Source organism: Gobio gobio (assembly GCF_949357685.1).
Source record: "Gobio gobio genome assembly, chromosome: 12".
Classification (NCBI taxonomy): domain Eukaryota; kingdom Metazoa; phylum Chordata; class Actinopteri; order Cypriniformes; family Gobionidae; genus Gobio; species Gobio gobio.
Window position 1 is genome coordinate 32,370,934 of NC_137105.1, and position 15,317 is coordinate 32,386,250.

Here is a 15,317-nt window from a genome sequence, read left to right on the forward strand (position 1 = left end):
GTCAAAATAAATAAGCTGAAAGACTGTGGATAATTAAAACTAATTCTTACTAGTATCCACTCTTGCTAAATTGGGTAAGCACATTTGTGTTCTCATTTCAGATGTGTTCTGAGTAGGGATGAAACGATTACCGGTTTCACTATAAACCACGATAAAATTTAGTGACGGTTAGTAATATCGTATAAAATTTAATTATCATTAAAACCGCGTGTGATTATCACGATTGTGAAAACTCGCGGTAAATCTTGTCCAGTCAGCGTCAGTCTGGCTGCAGCGCAGAGCTGTCTTTTGAATGAGAAGAAATGGCAGAAGGCAGTGACAGCACTCTGGAGATTGTTCAGATTTCTAAAAGGACCAAATCTGAGGTGTGGTCATATTTTGGCTTTTACAAAAGTCCTGAGGGAAACATAATCGAAGATGGTCACCCTGTCTGCAGAACATGCCAGAAGAAAGTAGCTGTAATAAGGGAACACTTCAAAACTTCAAAACTAACGCAAGGCAAGTGGACTTTGACCTCAATACCAAAACTAACGTTACGTCTGGGAAATAATAACGTGAAGCGAACGAACAAATTCAGTCAAGACTAGGGTGACATTTAAGGGATAATAATCAGGGCTTGACATTAACAACCGCCATTTGCGGGTGTAACGTTATTTCGGCTGCACATATATTGCCACTCTGGCTGTTGAACTTATTATAGTCTTCTCAAAAGCCATCTGTTATAATCGCGTTGCTCATTATAACCACTTACACGTGTTTCTATTGAGTTTATGAAAGCGACGTCGTCTCATAATCAGAGGCGTTCAGATTAGCCGGAGTTTTGTTGAGTGCGCGCGCCGCTCTCACTGAGATCTGCACTCAAAGCAGAGATAAACGTGCGATGTACGCAGGAGATTCACTCATCATACCGTGGTTGACTGTTTTTGTTCTATTTCAGCAGCGAAAATGGTTTCAAACAAACACAGCAGAACCACAGCGCATCTGAAATGACTGGCATAACGCGGGCGAATTTAGGGACCGTCTCTAAAGTTACATACAACATTGGTAACGTTATACACGTTTCTGACTTCAATAGCATTTGAAGGGAATGACAGTTATAAAACTTACTTTAAAGTGTTCATCTAGGTGTCAGGTGTGATATACACCTTTTGATATTTAATAAAATAAACTGTCAAATCATATGGAAATATGGATATGCATTATTTCACTAGGATACTGTTTGGGCTCTTACACAAAAATATGCTAGATTAAAATGCATCATTGCTGAACACTGATGAGAATATTGCTTGAATATATTTACAGAGATAATATTAGAGATTATATTTACGACAAATTATTATTATTTATGCTTCATGCGTTGCTATTGATGACGGTCATTATAAGGAAGGAAATCCCACAGAATAGAATCTAGCTTAAAAAAGTGCATAGAGCTGCTTGATTTATTTGTTTGTTGATTTCAAATATAAAACTTGTTTAAATGTTTTTAAGTGTGTGCATCTGTTCTTTTTGAACACTTTCATCTCATTTGAACAAAACCGTGATAATATTGATTACCGTGATAATTTGGGTCACTATAATCGTGATGTTAAATTTCCATACCGTTTCATCCCTAGTTCTGAGTAAATGATTAAACTGATTCGTTAGTTCAGTGTTGGACAGATCCGTTGTTCTAACCAGTCTTTAAAATGATACGGTTCAAAGGAGTCATTAGGTCGCGAATTGGACATTAGCAGACGCGTTGTGTGCGAATCCTGTCTGTTAGAACATCACGATAGATTTGTCAACAGATTTTGATTTTGATTAACGTAATATGTGAAATATTAGAAAGCTAAATATAAAGAGTGTGCGTGCGGGGGATGAGCTCTCTGATCGTTCTCTCTGTCACTCAGTTAACATACACCCTATCACAAGCGCAGCAGTCATCTACATTCTACATCCCCCATAAATCAAAATAACTCATCAAAAGGCTTTGGCGGGACAACAAATGTTTTGGCGGCCACCAAAAAAATGTCAATGTAGGAAAAACCCTTCCATCCCATTAGGGCTGGGCAATATGGACAAAAAGCCATATCCCGATATATTTAGGCTGAATATCGATATACGATATATATCCCGATATTTTTTCCGCAAAGTGAGAGCAAATGTTCAGTCAAAGTCAAAGCCAAATATGACGTCACAAGTAGTTTTATTGAAACCGGCCATTTCAGTGAACAGTTGCAAAATCAAATTAATAAATAGTAAACAGGTTTCTTCACCTGGTTCATAATTAAATGCTCAGCTGTTCAAATAACAATAAAATGTAAAAAAAAAAAATACCGTATAAAAATAGGACAGGAGAACCTTTTTTGAAATCAAAGCTCCATAAGGTGCACATTTAAATAAAATAAAAAAAAATCTTAAAAATAGCCTATAAAATAAAATAGGCCAATCTTTTTCCGAAATAAATATATTTATATGAGAAAAGTACAATATCAAAAAATTTTAGTTTTACAACTATAAATGGCTTATTAAAATCCAATAACAGATTTTATTCTCCTTTCTAACAAATCCACAGATGCAAATAACGAACATTACAAAAGAATATGACAAACCCTAGTAACTTAAGGGCAGCATTACTGTTACAGACACGCTGTTTTCATCTCCCAGTCTTGAATGAAGTGAACTGTCACGCTCATGTAAGGCTCACACGTCCTGCTCGACCACATATCGCTGGTCAACGCAAAATGGGTCACGTTAGCGAGCCGGTCAGCAAGGCTCTGTCTGATTTCAGAATACATTTGTGGCAGTGCTTCTCGTGCAAAGTAGTTGCGACTGGGAAGCTCCTATCTCGGGTCCATAGTTTTCAGTAGCTTTTGGAATCCGACTTGTTCCACAGTTGCAACGGGGGCCATATCTTTAGCAATGTAATAGGACACCGCTTTAGTTATAGTACACCACTTGACACTTTTCTTTTCATAAGGCACATTGCGGGAAAATGAAGTTTGCAGTGAGCTTTGTTTCGGGGCTGGAGCTTTTTCGGGTTGTCGATGGCTTGTGGCTGTGGCTTCTGCAGCGCGCAGTTTCAAAGACTCTTCGTACTGCAGTTTGTGCCACTGTTTTAGGTGGTGAAAAAGATTTGTAGTGCTTCCACCCCTGGCTGTAACTTGTTTATTGCACTCCCTACAAATAATGTGATGTAATGTTGTGGCCCATCTGATACTTTGAATCCTCTGCGCGCTCCGCAGACGTAGTTGCTTCCTCCATGTTTGTTGAAGAGTGGCTCTGTGGCTGTGCCTGCCCCCTCCCCCCCTCGAAGAGATATATATTGAATATATATCAATATATTTTTTTATATCGATATATCGCCCAGCCCTACATCCCATTTAACAATGCTCAGATTTCGAAAGTGTGGCCTAGCTTACAGCCTCTTAATTGGGACACAGCTATGGTCTTCAGGCTTACTATGTAGTTAGAGGCAAGTGAGTTTGACCATGGTTGGAGCTAAATTCTGCAGGAAAGTGAACCTCAAGGGCCAGAGTTGAAAACCCCTGGTCTAGCGCCTGTTTAAACCATGCAGTGGAATGCAAAATTGTATTCGGTGTTGAGTAAACAATGACAGAATGTCCAATTTTTGAATGAACTATTCCTTCAAGTGGCATTCACATAGTGATTAGCAGCGACAAAACAACCTAAAGTCATTTATTGTCAATGAGAGTTACCAATTTCTAGTGACATGAGTGACATTGACTGTTGGTGATGTGACAGATTTGAGCAGCTTTATGCAAATGAGCAGCGGCACGATTCGCATCTACCAGTTGGAATGGATACAGTGAATCGACAGCTGATACAGATGGATACAGGAGTTGAGCTGGAACTCCTAATAGAAACCAATAGTACAGCAACCAAATAAAAGTTACAGTCAAACTAACCACTACTGTGGTTTGACATTTTCTGATTTTTAGAATGGCACCCGCAAATAGCAGCACATCTCACAGAAGTAAGATAAGAATGCATTGCTTTTAGATATGATAATATATAACAGTTCAGCAGTCACAATATACAACTGAAGTTCTCTCTCCGTCCTGTAATATATGCATTTAAACTATTGTCCAGTTGATTATTTCCATACAGATTTTCTTGTCTTTTTTTTGTACACTATTGATGATTCCATAGTTAACAAGGAAAGAAAAACTCTTTGCATTGTGTTTGCATGAGTTTTCCCCCATCTCCATGACCAAGCTCCCGTATTACATGCAAAACACTGCAGGGATGTTTCATTTTGTTCTCAGAAATGCAGATTTGCATTAAAGTTGTTTTGCTGATATCAGATAATTACACCAAGCCAAAACGGATCATCACATCCTACCCCGTTTTGTTTTAAAGGGATAGTTCACTCAAAAACTGTGATGGGATGTCATTGTATTAAACTTGAGCATTCACTTAAGCAACGTTAGCCATTATAGACGTTTATTCAAATCGTATTTGAGTCAATACCAATTAGGGATGGGCATTTTTGTCAATTTCTCATTTCGATCATCGATAGGTCTCAAAAACGAGTACTCGAGTACTCGAGGGCGGGGCTTGTCCGTCATTGAGATAATGAAAACTGTTATGAAAATGGTTGTTGACAAATACAAACGTGACATGAAAACAGGTATATGAAAACATGAACATATAAAACAGAAAAATAACTGCTAGATTATGATGCATAAATGTCTTTGAAAAAGAAACATCTTTATAAAATGACTGTCTCAAATAACCAAGTCAGTAATATCGAGCATTGCCTTTGAGCTGAAACTGTGAAAGAACACCACCCTGCAGAGCTAGCTAGCTGGTTAATCAACTCAACCAAACGCACCCTATATCAATATTAATATGAAGATTATTATGAACCTATAACGACATAAATCAACAAAAACGGACGTGAATGCGCACGTGAACTTCAGTGCTAGATTTGACAGGCGAAGGGTTTGAAACGGAACATTTTGAATGCGCTCTTCCCTTAACAACGCTGATACACGAACAACGAAAGCACATAAACAACATTTTATTAAAATCCTGTTCTCATTATAATGCTATGACAGATTGACTCTGCACATCATGCACTTAATTTTATTATTCAAGATCGAAGCGTTTACAGACATCACTGCGCGTTTTCGAACTCATAACGAAAAACAACTTTAAATAAACTATAGGTCTACTGTTAAAAAAATATGATAACAGCATAGCACTGCTGCATTACTAATATCAATGATTCTGAGAAAGAAATAGCCTATCTGAAAACAATATGACCGTCTCTAAACCATCATGTCGAGCATGAAATATGTGTTTGAGCTGAAACTGAAGAGAATGAACAACAGCCGGTATAACGGCAGCGCTTTGCTAGCTTATTAAGCTCAACCAAACGCTTCTTATATTAGATTAATCAGATATAGACAACATAAAAGTAATCTTACAACGTGCATCTGCAGAAAAGGACGCGAATGCGCACATGAACTTCACGCGCTAGTCTGAGTGTTCTCGCTAGTTTCTCTGTGGATCAGCTGATACACGGGGAACTAAGCACAGATCATTTACAGCATTCTAATTTCCATCGTGTTCTCATTATAATGCTATGTAGGCTATGACAGATTGGCGCTGCACATCTTGCACTAACCATTCAATGATCACAGTGATTCCAGACATCACTGCAGTGCACGCCTCAGTTTCACTTTATTTCGCCGCGGTCTGGAGGCTGTATAACGCTAACCAATCAGACCTCCGGTACCGCGCAAAACGACGCAATAACCAATAAAAAAGAGGCTTTTTTTTTTTTCAGGGCGATCATCGTTCTCATGATCGATGATCGCTGTCACGTTCGAGTACTCGATTACTCGACCACTGTTGCCCATCCCTAATACCAATACAAATGCAGTTCAAGTGCAGGACCAATAAGTTAAAACCTAATAGCCTATTATAAACAGATTTCCTCAAACAAAAGTTAGTACACATAAGTCAGCATGTTAGGTATTATTGTTCGTTACCATGGCAACTACTTGTGTGTCCGGGTTTGAACGTGCTTCTTGTATATGAAAAGTATCTGTACACATGACGGGTGGCAAAATCGCAAGATTTTCTTATCGTTAGGTTGTTGATATAAGAAGTTTTCGAAATCCTCCCTCATCTTCCGAGTGAACGTTTCTCTGAAAATTAAGAACATGAGATGCTGCACTCTCTCTCACTATCTGTCACTGTTCTCCGGGAAAAATGGCATTTAGGGGGTAAAATATGTGTTTTTTTACATTTTCGCATTCCTGGGTCTAAATATCACATAATTGGTTGGGGTCGCTTCAACCTGCGGACATGGAAAAACATCCCGTGGGAAAACCGCGGACTTGGCAACACTGCTTGGGGCAGATAAATACCTGCGTGCAAGCCGCGCAAGCAATGGAAAGCGGCCTTCGTAGGTTGTTGATAACAACAAGTTTTCGAAATCCTCCCTCATCTTCCGAGTGGACGTTTCTCTGAAAATTAAATGATTTTGTTTTGCTGCAGATAATATACACTTTTCAAAAAATATATTAATTTCAAGATGTAACATTAACATGAAGGTAATTCAAATGTAGCCTTCTGTTACAAAAGATTTCTATTTTAAATAAATGTTCTTTTTTTATTTTTATTCATCAAAGAATCCTGAAAAAGCATTTTGTGACTTGTTTTGTTAATATTTATCTCTTTATCCAATTTCCTTGTATAAATTCTTAGAGCTGTTCACAGAGGATTTTGTGATCTGGATTCTAGAATGTCCCACTCTGAAATTGTACCAGCCCGCTTGTTCTGAAGTTTGTAAGCATATACTCTTTGTTGATAGAAGGCCTGGTAGTATCTTTTTGCAAACATGGGTGCCCCGTAACTTGTCGTGTCAGGTGCCCTCAACCCCTGAGCTTGATACGATGAAGGTGCTGTAATGACTTACTTTGTTTGTGATCTTTGACTTGCTGGTAACAGCAGAGACTGTCAGTCGTGCCATGAATCAGCATGACCTCTCAAAGAGATCATTTGGGTTTCCTGCTCTTCTTAGGGTTGTTTAAACCTGCCGTCAAGGGCATAGTACAAAATGATAGTGGTGGGGAGATTAATGCCCTGTTGCACAGTAACAAAGTGCATCTTGTGTCTTCTATAACTTGTGTATAGGTTAACTTTATAATGTGACATTTGACTTTCTTTGTGGATTTTTTTGTTTTAACGTCAAGCAGTGTGGCCATTAGAGACATAAGTACTGGGTATCAGCAGCTACCTTATGATATATGATACACGGAGCTGTACATAAATCACAATTCAGTACATGATGATATAATCAAATTGCAGTTGGACTGCACTGAGAAACATCGACCTCAGAGTAGGCACTCTTTAAGCTGACCTTTTTCTTTGTTGGACCATAGGAATTTATATGAATGCAGCAATAAATAAATAAAAATATTGATACAAGCATCTGAAGTGTCAATATAGTTTCATGAGGAAAAAGTAAATGACTGACAGCAAATGGGACACTGATTATATACACAAATGTAAACTCTTTAATGTAATAACTTTGGTCCCATTTTATATTAGGTTGCCTTAACTACTATGTACTATGTATTTACAAAAAATAAGTACAATGTACTTATTGTGTTCATATTGTGTTGCACAACACTTTTGCTGATATTGAGGTGGGATACGGGTAAAGTTAGGGACAGGTGTGGTGGTGTGGGTAAGTTTAAGGGTAGGGTTAGGTGTAAGGGAAATGTCAACAGTGTAATTTTAAATGTAACTACAGAAATTAATCACAGATGTAATTACATGCAGGTATTTTTAAAAATGTAAGTACAATGTAAAAACATGTATGTACACAATAAGTACATTGCATCAAATGATTAATTAAAATGTTAGTACTTAGCAGTTAAGGCCACCTAATATAAAGTGGGTCCATAACTTTTATTATTTAACTTTTTATTATAAAATGTTCAGCACAGGTGCATTTTGTATCACAGTTTCCACAAAAATATTAAGCAGCACAACTGTTTTCATTAATATTAATCAATCAGAATATATGAAAATCAACATATTTGCACATAGATAAAATGCAACATGATTATATACAATGAGAAATTATTTCTGAAGGATTATGTGACTGAAGACTGAATTAACGGCTGCTGAAAATGCAGCTTTGCCACCACAGGAATAAATTACATCTTTAAATATTAAAAACACATTTATTTTAAATATTAATGATATTTCACAATATTATTTTTGATGTATTTTTATAAAATAAATGCAGCCTTGGTGAGTAGAGCTGCCAATTCTCTTATAATTGAGAATCAGTTTTTTTTTTGTTTTTTTTAAATAGGTTACGATTCGTTCCACAAACAAAACAAAATTGCATGTAATTTACTAGAGGTTCTAACAATGTTAATTGCTGCTGTCTATTTAAAATGTTTAATTATTTTTAAAAAAATTACTCACTCATAAAGACTTTACTTGTTTCATTACTGAATGAATCAGTGTTTCTGAACAAATCTCTTGAGTTAATGATTCAATGACAAATAGTCACTTCCGCCACCTACTAGACATCAGTGTTTATATCCGAACTATAAACTTTTATCCCAGTACTTTTGCGATTTAATGTGACTATTTGTAACACAGAAACAGATTTTATGTTCCGGTGTGATTTTTGTCAAAGGTTATTAGACATAGCCGCATCGCTGACATTTAGGAATTAAATTGTGCGGGTGTTTGAGTCGAGGTTGCGATCTTGTAATGATTAATCGTGCAGCTCTATTGGTGATTATAAAAGACTTCTTTTAAAAACATTTTTAAAAAAAAATCATACTAACCCCAAACTATTGATTGGTAATTTGTGTATTGTGTATGAATATTTGTTTAGATATTCCTTTTCAGTAACACTCAAGGTTTGCTGACAACCTGTGTAATGTCCGGTGTGTTTATTTTATTTTTTAGTGACAGAATGGGGTGATGATGTGAGACCGATGTGTGAAGATGAAGCCATGGTCATAGTCAACCATCAAGCTACAGGAGACGTGTGCACCCTAATGATGTGCTTGCAGGACAAGGGCACGGTAAGCACACATCTGTTGGTTAAGGGTTAGTACTGTTCTGATAACAGGCAACAAAACTAATCTTCATGTTCTTATCCAGGTTGTACGAAAGATGATGTGGTTGATGGACCATGTTTTTAAATATACCAATTTTGGGGTTGTGTCCCTGATTCATGGAGATTTCTTCATCAGGCAGGTAAGACCTGTTCTCTTAAAAGTAAATATGGATGTTTTGTAACATAGATGGACATGGATAAATTTGATTATTGTAATTTTTCTAAGGTTAGCTCTAGGGTTGTCATGGTACCAATTTTCAGTAGTCTGTACCTATACCAGTAAAGTTTTATGGTTCTCTGTGGTTCACCAATTTCAATACCAGAGCAAAAACTGTTAAATTAAAGTGTTAGTTTACTGTCTGTACATTTAATGAAGTAGCGGGGCTAACAAATTAAATGGCTGTTAGTGCAAGGGGAATTTTAGTCCAAACTTGACAAGTCTTGTGTATTACCAACAGGGCAAAGCATATCGAGAAAAGCAGCTAATTTACCTGAAGGATCATCTAGACAAGTATTACTACAGCAGAGACAGGAAGTGGATTGTGCTGTTTCCTGAGGGCGGCTTCCTAAGAAAGAGACGAGAGACAAGTCAGTCCTTTGCCAAAAAGAATGACTTGCCATACTTGACTCACGTAACACTGCCACGGCTGGGTGCCACACAGATTATCCTGAAGACCTTAGGACCTCAGCAGGAAAACGGCATCCTGGGAACAGAAGGAAATCCACCAGGTCAAAGTAAGGAACAAAATCACTTATCCATGGCTTAATTTATTTATTTATTTACTTTTATTTATTTTTTAAGTTTAAACAGATATGGCTCTTCCACTATATTTCCCATGATCCGTGTATGATTTATCAAATAGCAGTTTATCCTTTGCCTTTTTGAAACTGCAATGAGTAATATCTGTATTATGGTATCTGCTAGGACTAAAATGACACAAGACATTGATTTATATAAATGCATCAGTTTGAGTGGAACTGGTTAAAAAAAAAATTTCTCCAGTTCCCTGACATTTTTCACTCAAAACAAGACTCCCTAGAGCAGATTCTAATGGCTAGTATGGCAACGCCGCTTAATATGATTGTTCATTCACCATTTTATCCATTGCTATTACATTGTCTACTATATAGTTTAAGAAAAACAGTACAGTACGCCAACACAGTGGTGTGTTTGAATACATAGTATTCGGGGGGAAAAAAGTAGGCGAAAAGTACTCTGATGACCTACTACTTCTGCCGAGATTCTGAAGTGTGCATTCGATGGACATTTTACTACTCCATGAGGCCACGGGAGAGGATTTATGAATGGCAGTAAAGTGACACAACTGGTAGGTCATGTGACAGTAACAGCATGGCGGATGTAATACATCCATATTTCATTCATACTACCCATAAAAAGCATTCTTTTTTTAACAGTCGCAAAGTTCAAATTCAAATGTAGTAACTACTCAGACAGTATGTGATGGACATTGCTATAATGACATTGCTATAAAGAACATTTGATTAGTGATGGATGCTTTTTAATTCTTTTTTTATGTTGGATTGTTTTTATTTGTACCATATTTTTATGATAAAATGTTTATTTAAAGTTAATTTATTAGTGCTGTCAATTGATTAAAAACATCAGTGTTTTTTATTTTGTTGTAATTTCACAGTTAATCCCAAAATTAATGTAGGAACAACTTAAAGAAAGTATATTTTAAATATTTGTTGTAATGGCATCATTTTATGAATGAAGGCCGGTGTCACTGATACTAATACTGATACTGATGTCTCCATGAAATGTATATATATATATATATATATTTCAATTTTTTTTTTTTTTTTTTTTTTTTTAAGATTAATGATAGACATTCAGTATAATTGAAAGCAATTTCAATATTTATTAGGCTTTAGATATTTGGAAACAACAGTGTTAATAAACACGGGGTTTTTTTCATGTTAGTAACACTTTTTTGGGGGGGGGTTATAACTATCAATTTAAATACAATAACTTCAAATACTGTTTGAATTCAGTTTAAACAGAAGTGTATTGTAGTACTACACTGTGTCAATATTTCCCCTCCACACCTAGTACATGCTTGAACTTCCTTGCTGGGTGGATCTTTCTTCCATTTTTTTTTTCAGTATGGCTTTTATTATTTATTTATTTATTTATTAAAATGTTTTGTGTGTGTTGCATGTATGATGTGCGTTTATATGTTTATGCTTTTAAAGCGCTTTGAGATGTACTTTTTAAAGGCGCTATATAAAATAAAGATTATTATTATTTTGTCTGGAAGGCAGTCCTCTGTACACTTACACACTCTGCCTAATGGAGGACTTAAATTATGGAAATGCTGGATTCTTAAGGCTGGTTAAACAAAATAAATAGTTGCTAGTATTGTGTCTCAGTAAATATGTGGAGACATCTATCACAGTCTTTCAGAACACATCAGAGGACATGCCTACACAGAATGCACATTTTTAATGTTCTTTTTCATTTTAATCAGTCCTCCTGGAGGTTTGTAAGTATAGTATGAAGATATTACCTGGACCACTGAACAGATCTTTAAAGAGATGAGTGGTCACTTGGTGCTTATTAAGGGGGACTAGTTTTAGTTTTTTTTGCTTTCTTCTAGCTATATTATTGTATTATATAGCATCGGCTTTGTAAGATGCTTTAGCATGCTAAACTTTCTGTAGGGGTTGTGCCTCTAAATTGATCTCCATTTATATAGTACGGTGTTATTTTAGCATTATTTATATACTATTTTTGTATTTAATTGTATTTTCAATAAGCTTTTATTTTTCATATTTTCAGTTTTCATATGATTTTTTTATATGAATTATGTTCTTTTGTCACTATTAGTATTTTTTTTTTTCTATTTAGCTTTAATTTTACTTAGACTTATTTTATTTCAGTTAGTTTTAGGCAAATTTTTGTTTTGGCTTTCAATTTCACAATTATTATTATAATTTTTTTACAGTTTTGGTTAACAATAACAACACTGATATGGAATGTATATTTAATTAGATGTTTAAAGTTTTGTCCCCGCCTCCACTCAGTCACACCAGCTCAGACTACCTCCGGTAATCACTTCATGTTTCATGTCATGATTTTATTCATCTTGATCGCTCAAAATGATTCGCTTGTGTGCTTTACCTGTGTGTGCTGGCGTGAACTGTTGCGCACTCGCATGAATGTAAACCGGAGTGCAATGAGTGAAGACTTTCCCTTAACAATAGATTTCATTTTTGGTTTATTTCTCTGCTAACCCTAACTTATGCCTTCAGAAAACTTGGAATACGGAACGATTTGCATGGGATTATTTTATGACACAAACCATGTTCCCTTTCACCATCTCAGAGTCAGACAGCTACCTTCTAAAAACCAGCATCCTTAGAAATGCTTTGAAGTCAGTGCCCTGCCCTGTGCAAACCATGTGCAAATTCATCAGTCAACACCATTGCTGAGTATTTTCTTCTTAACTGCAGAAACTGCTTAAAAGCCCTGTCCTGCTTGTGACGGGATTGGTTACATGTTTGTGACGGTAGGAAACGGGCGATTTCAAAACGCGGTTAAAAACCACATAGACGTATAAATATTACTCACACTGTTGTTTGTTGTTTTGTTTGTTTGTTTGTTTTTTTTTAGACATTCTGCACTGATTGTTGTAAAAAGTGTTTCACACCAGGGGTCTCCTCTATAAAGCGTGCATACGCACAAAACGGGGCTGGAAACGTACGTACACCAGTTCCCACACAAAGGTTGTGATCTATAAAAAACAAACTTGACAGGAGAATGTGCGCACCTTTAAGCAAACTTTGAGCCGTGCGTACGCACATTCTGCAGTAAAAGGGAATTGGCGACACAGATGGTGAGGTCGTGAACTGAAGTTGGATTGTAGAAAATAAGTGTGAGAAGAACGATTATAAGAATTAATGACATTTAATTTTCAATCCATTTCATACGTTAGATCCACATTATCATGAAGATTAAAATCCAACAGTGTTATTTGTGCCTATTGTTTTAGGCTATATACATCTATTAAAATCCAAACGTAATTCAAAATGTATTTTTAAAAAAATGCATACGAGCTCTTTTACTAGAGTGAGAAAAGTAATGAAGTAAGAACAATTTAAAACTCTGTTTTCATATTGATATACACATTTACATTAATGTTCCAGTTTCATTAATGGCGATATGCACTGACATTACATAAAGTCATTACTCAGAAAATTTTAAAAAAAAAATATCTGAGAAGTATTTTATACAATTTTGTTTTTATGGATATTTTGATATATTTATTCTAAAACATAAAAAAGATATTGGATGATTGTCAGCAATGTACTGTGTAAGGCACAAATTATTTATAGTCTGTATCTAATATTTTTCTATGTCTTGTACCTTTGACAGTGTTCAACATGGTATCACGTGGATGGTAATGTGCTTGCAAATGATATGCGTATGAGGTTATGCATAGTAAAACTAGGCGTTGTAAGCTCCATATATGGTGATTTCAGGGAGGAGACGGGGTGGAGATGCAAATACGCACAATCTTCTGCTGGCTGTGATTTATAAAGGTTTTTTTGCGCAGGTTCTGGCGTACACATGGTTTTATAAATATGAATTTTTTTGTGCGTACGCAAAATCTATCTTCTGTGCGAACATACACTATTAGTAAGGTTTATACGCAAAGTTTTATAAATGAGACCCCTGATGCGTAACGAAAAAGCGAATATTTTGTGTGCGAATAGTGCGCGTCAAAACCATTCACATCAGCCGCGACATGAATTTACGACGTCTGTGATGTTTCAGAGCTCCAACATTTCAAAACATTTGCACCGACAGCTGAGCAAACATGGATACTTCATCATCCAGTGAAGACGAGCTTTAAATTTTTTTAAAAGACCGAAAATAAATAAGTTTTGGGTGCATCCAGTCTTAAAGAACAGAGAGTCTGAAGGGGAGTATGCTGATCTTGTACAGGAGCTAAAACTTTATCATGGCCGGTTCCGCACTTACTTTCGAATGTCCGTGGGATAATTTGAGGAGTTCCTCCTGAGACAGTAGCACCGCATCTGACGAGACAAACACACACTTCACGAACCAATCGATCCGGAGCAGCTATGATTCCAGCTATGTTTCCAGTTGAGTCGATATGTAAACATTTAAGTGCCACAGACGTACTGACGGAAACGCATTCACTTTCCATAGTCGTGGAGTTTTAACTCAAAAGATTATGCTTTCGTTGTCTGTAGCCTACAGTGGGCAAACGCAGCTGTACAGCTGTAACTTCAACTACAGCTGTAATCTCGTGAGAAATACGATACCTGGCAAAGGTTAATGTTGATTGATTGGCTAGTGACATCAACTGGACATTTCGTCACCTTTGTTTCCCTGTATGTGATTGGTTGAAGCCTTTTCTGTCACTGCTAGAGTAAAAAAAAAAATCGACATCGAAGCGGAAAAAATAAACGTTGCTTTTTCGCCGCAGCACATTTGCAGTGTTATTTGCGTGTCAAAATCGCGTCCTTAAAGGACCTTTAATTCTTGAACTAAAAACCACTAAAATTGTTTAATTCAGTTAATGTTGATCAATTTAGGTACTTGCTCCGAATGGTAATTGTGCATCAAATTGGTCAAGGTTAAATAATATCAAATGTTGCTCTTCTGTAGTTAAAAGTGACCGTTCACTCTTGAGACGGTAAAGGCAGCAGTCTAGTTACCTTACGTCAAACTTGTTTTAACTGCTGACTTTCTTCTGTCAATGCCTGAATCTTATCTAGTATGTATTGTAATATAATAAGAGAAGTGTTTTTTTTTTTGTCACCCACATGCCATTACAATCTCAAATGTCATTGTTCTGTTGAACACAAAAAATGTTTTGCAGTATTTTCACACTGTACAAAACTTTCAAATGCTAAAAATGCTCCCCTATGCAGTATCTATTAAGTAATGTGTTTGGATGGGAAGAGTAAGTGCTTTTTAATGTCATTCTTGATGTGAATTGGCCTTGAAGTGACTTGAGTCTCTGTTTGCCCACCTTCAGGTAACAAAGCTAAAGGACTACAGTGGGTAATAGATGTGACCATAGCCTACCCTAATGCAAGACCCATGGACATTCAGACATGGATTTTTGGTTACAGAGATCCAACAGTCACACACGTACACTACAGGTAAGAAATTTAAGATAATATTCTATAATTGAATCTGGTGGTAGGT

General features: G+C 36.3%; 1 protein-coding gene across 1 annotated transcript in view; it reads left to right on the plus strand.

Annotated features, from left to right (window-relative positions):
• Positions 1 to 15,317, plus strand: part of lpgat1 (lysophosphatidylglycerol acyltransferase 1) — a 52,806-nt gene that overhangs the window by 16,744 nt on the left and 20,745 nt on the right. Inside the window, exons 3-6 of the mRNA XM_079830457.1 lie at positions 8,956 to 9,074; positions 9,154 to 9,249; positions 9,568 to 9,844; positions 15,145 to 15,271. Of these exons, the coding sequence (XP_079686583.1) occupies positions 8,956 to 9,074; positions 9,154 to 9,249; positions 9,568 to 9,844; positions 15,145 to 15,271 (619 nt within the window). The remainder of the gene's footprint in view (positions 1 to 8,955; positions 9,075 to 9,153; positions 9,250 to 9,567; positions 9,845 to 15,144; positions 15,272 to 15,317) is intronic.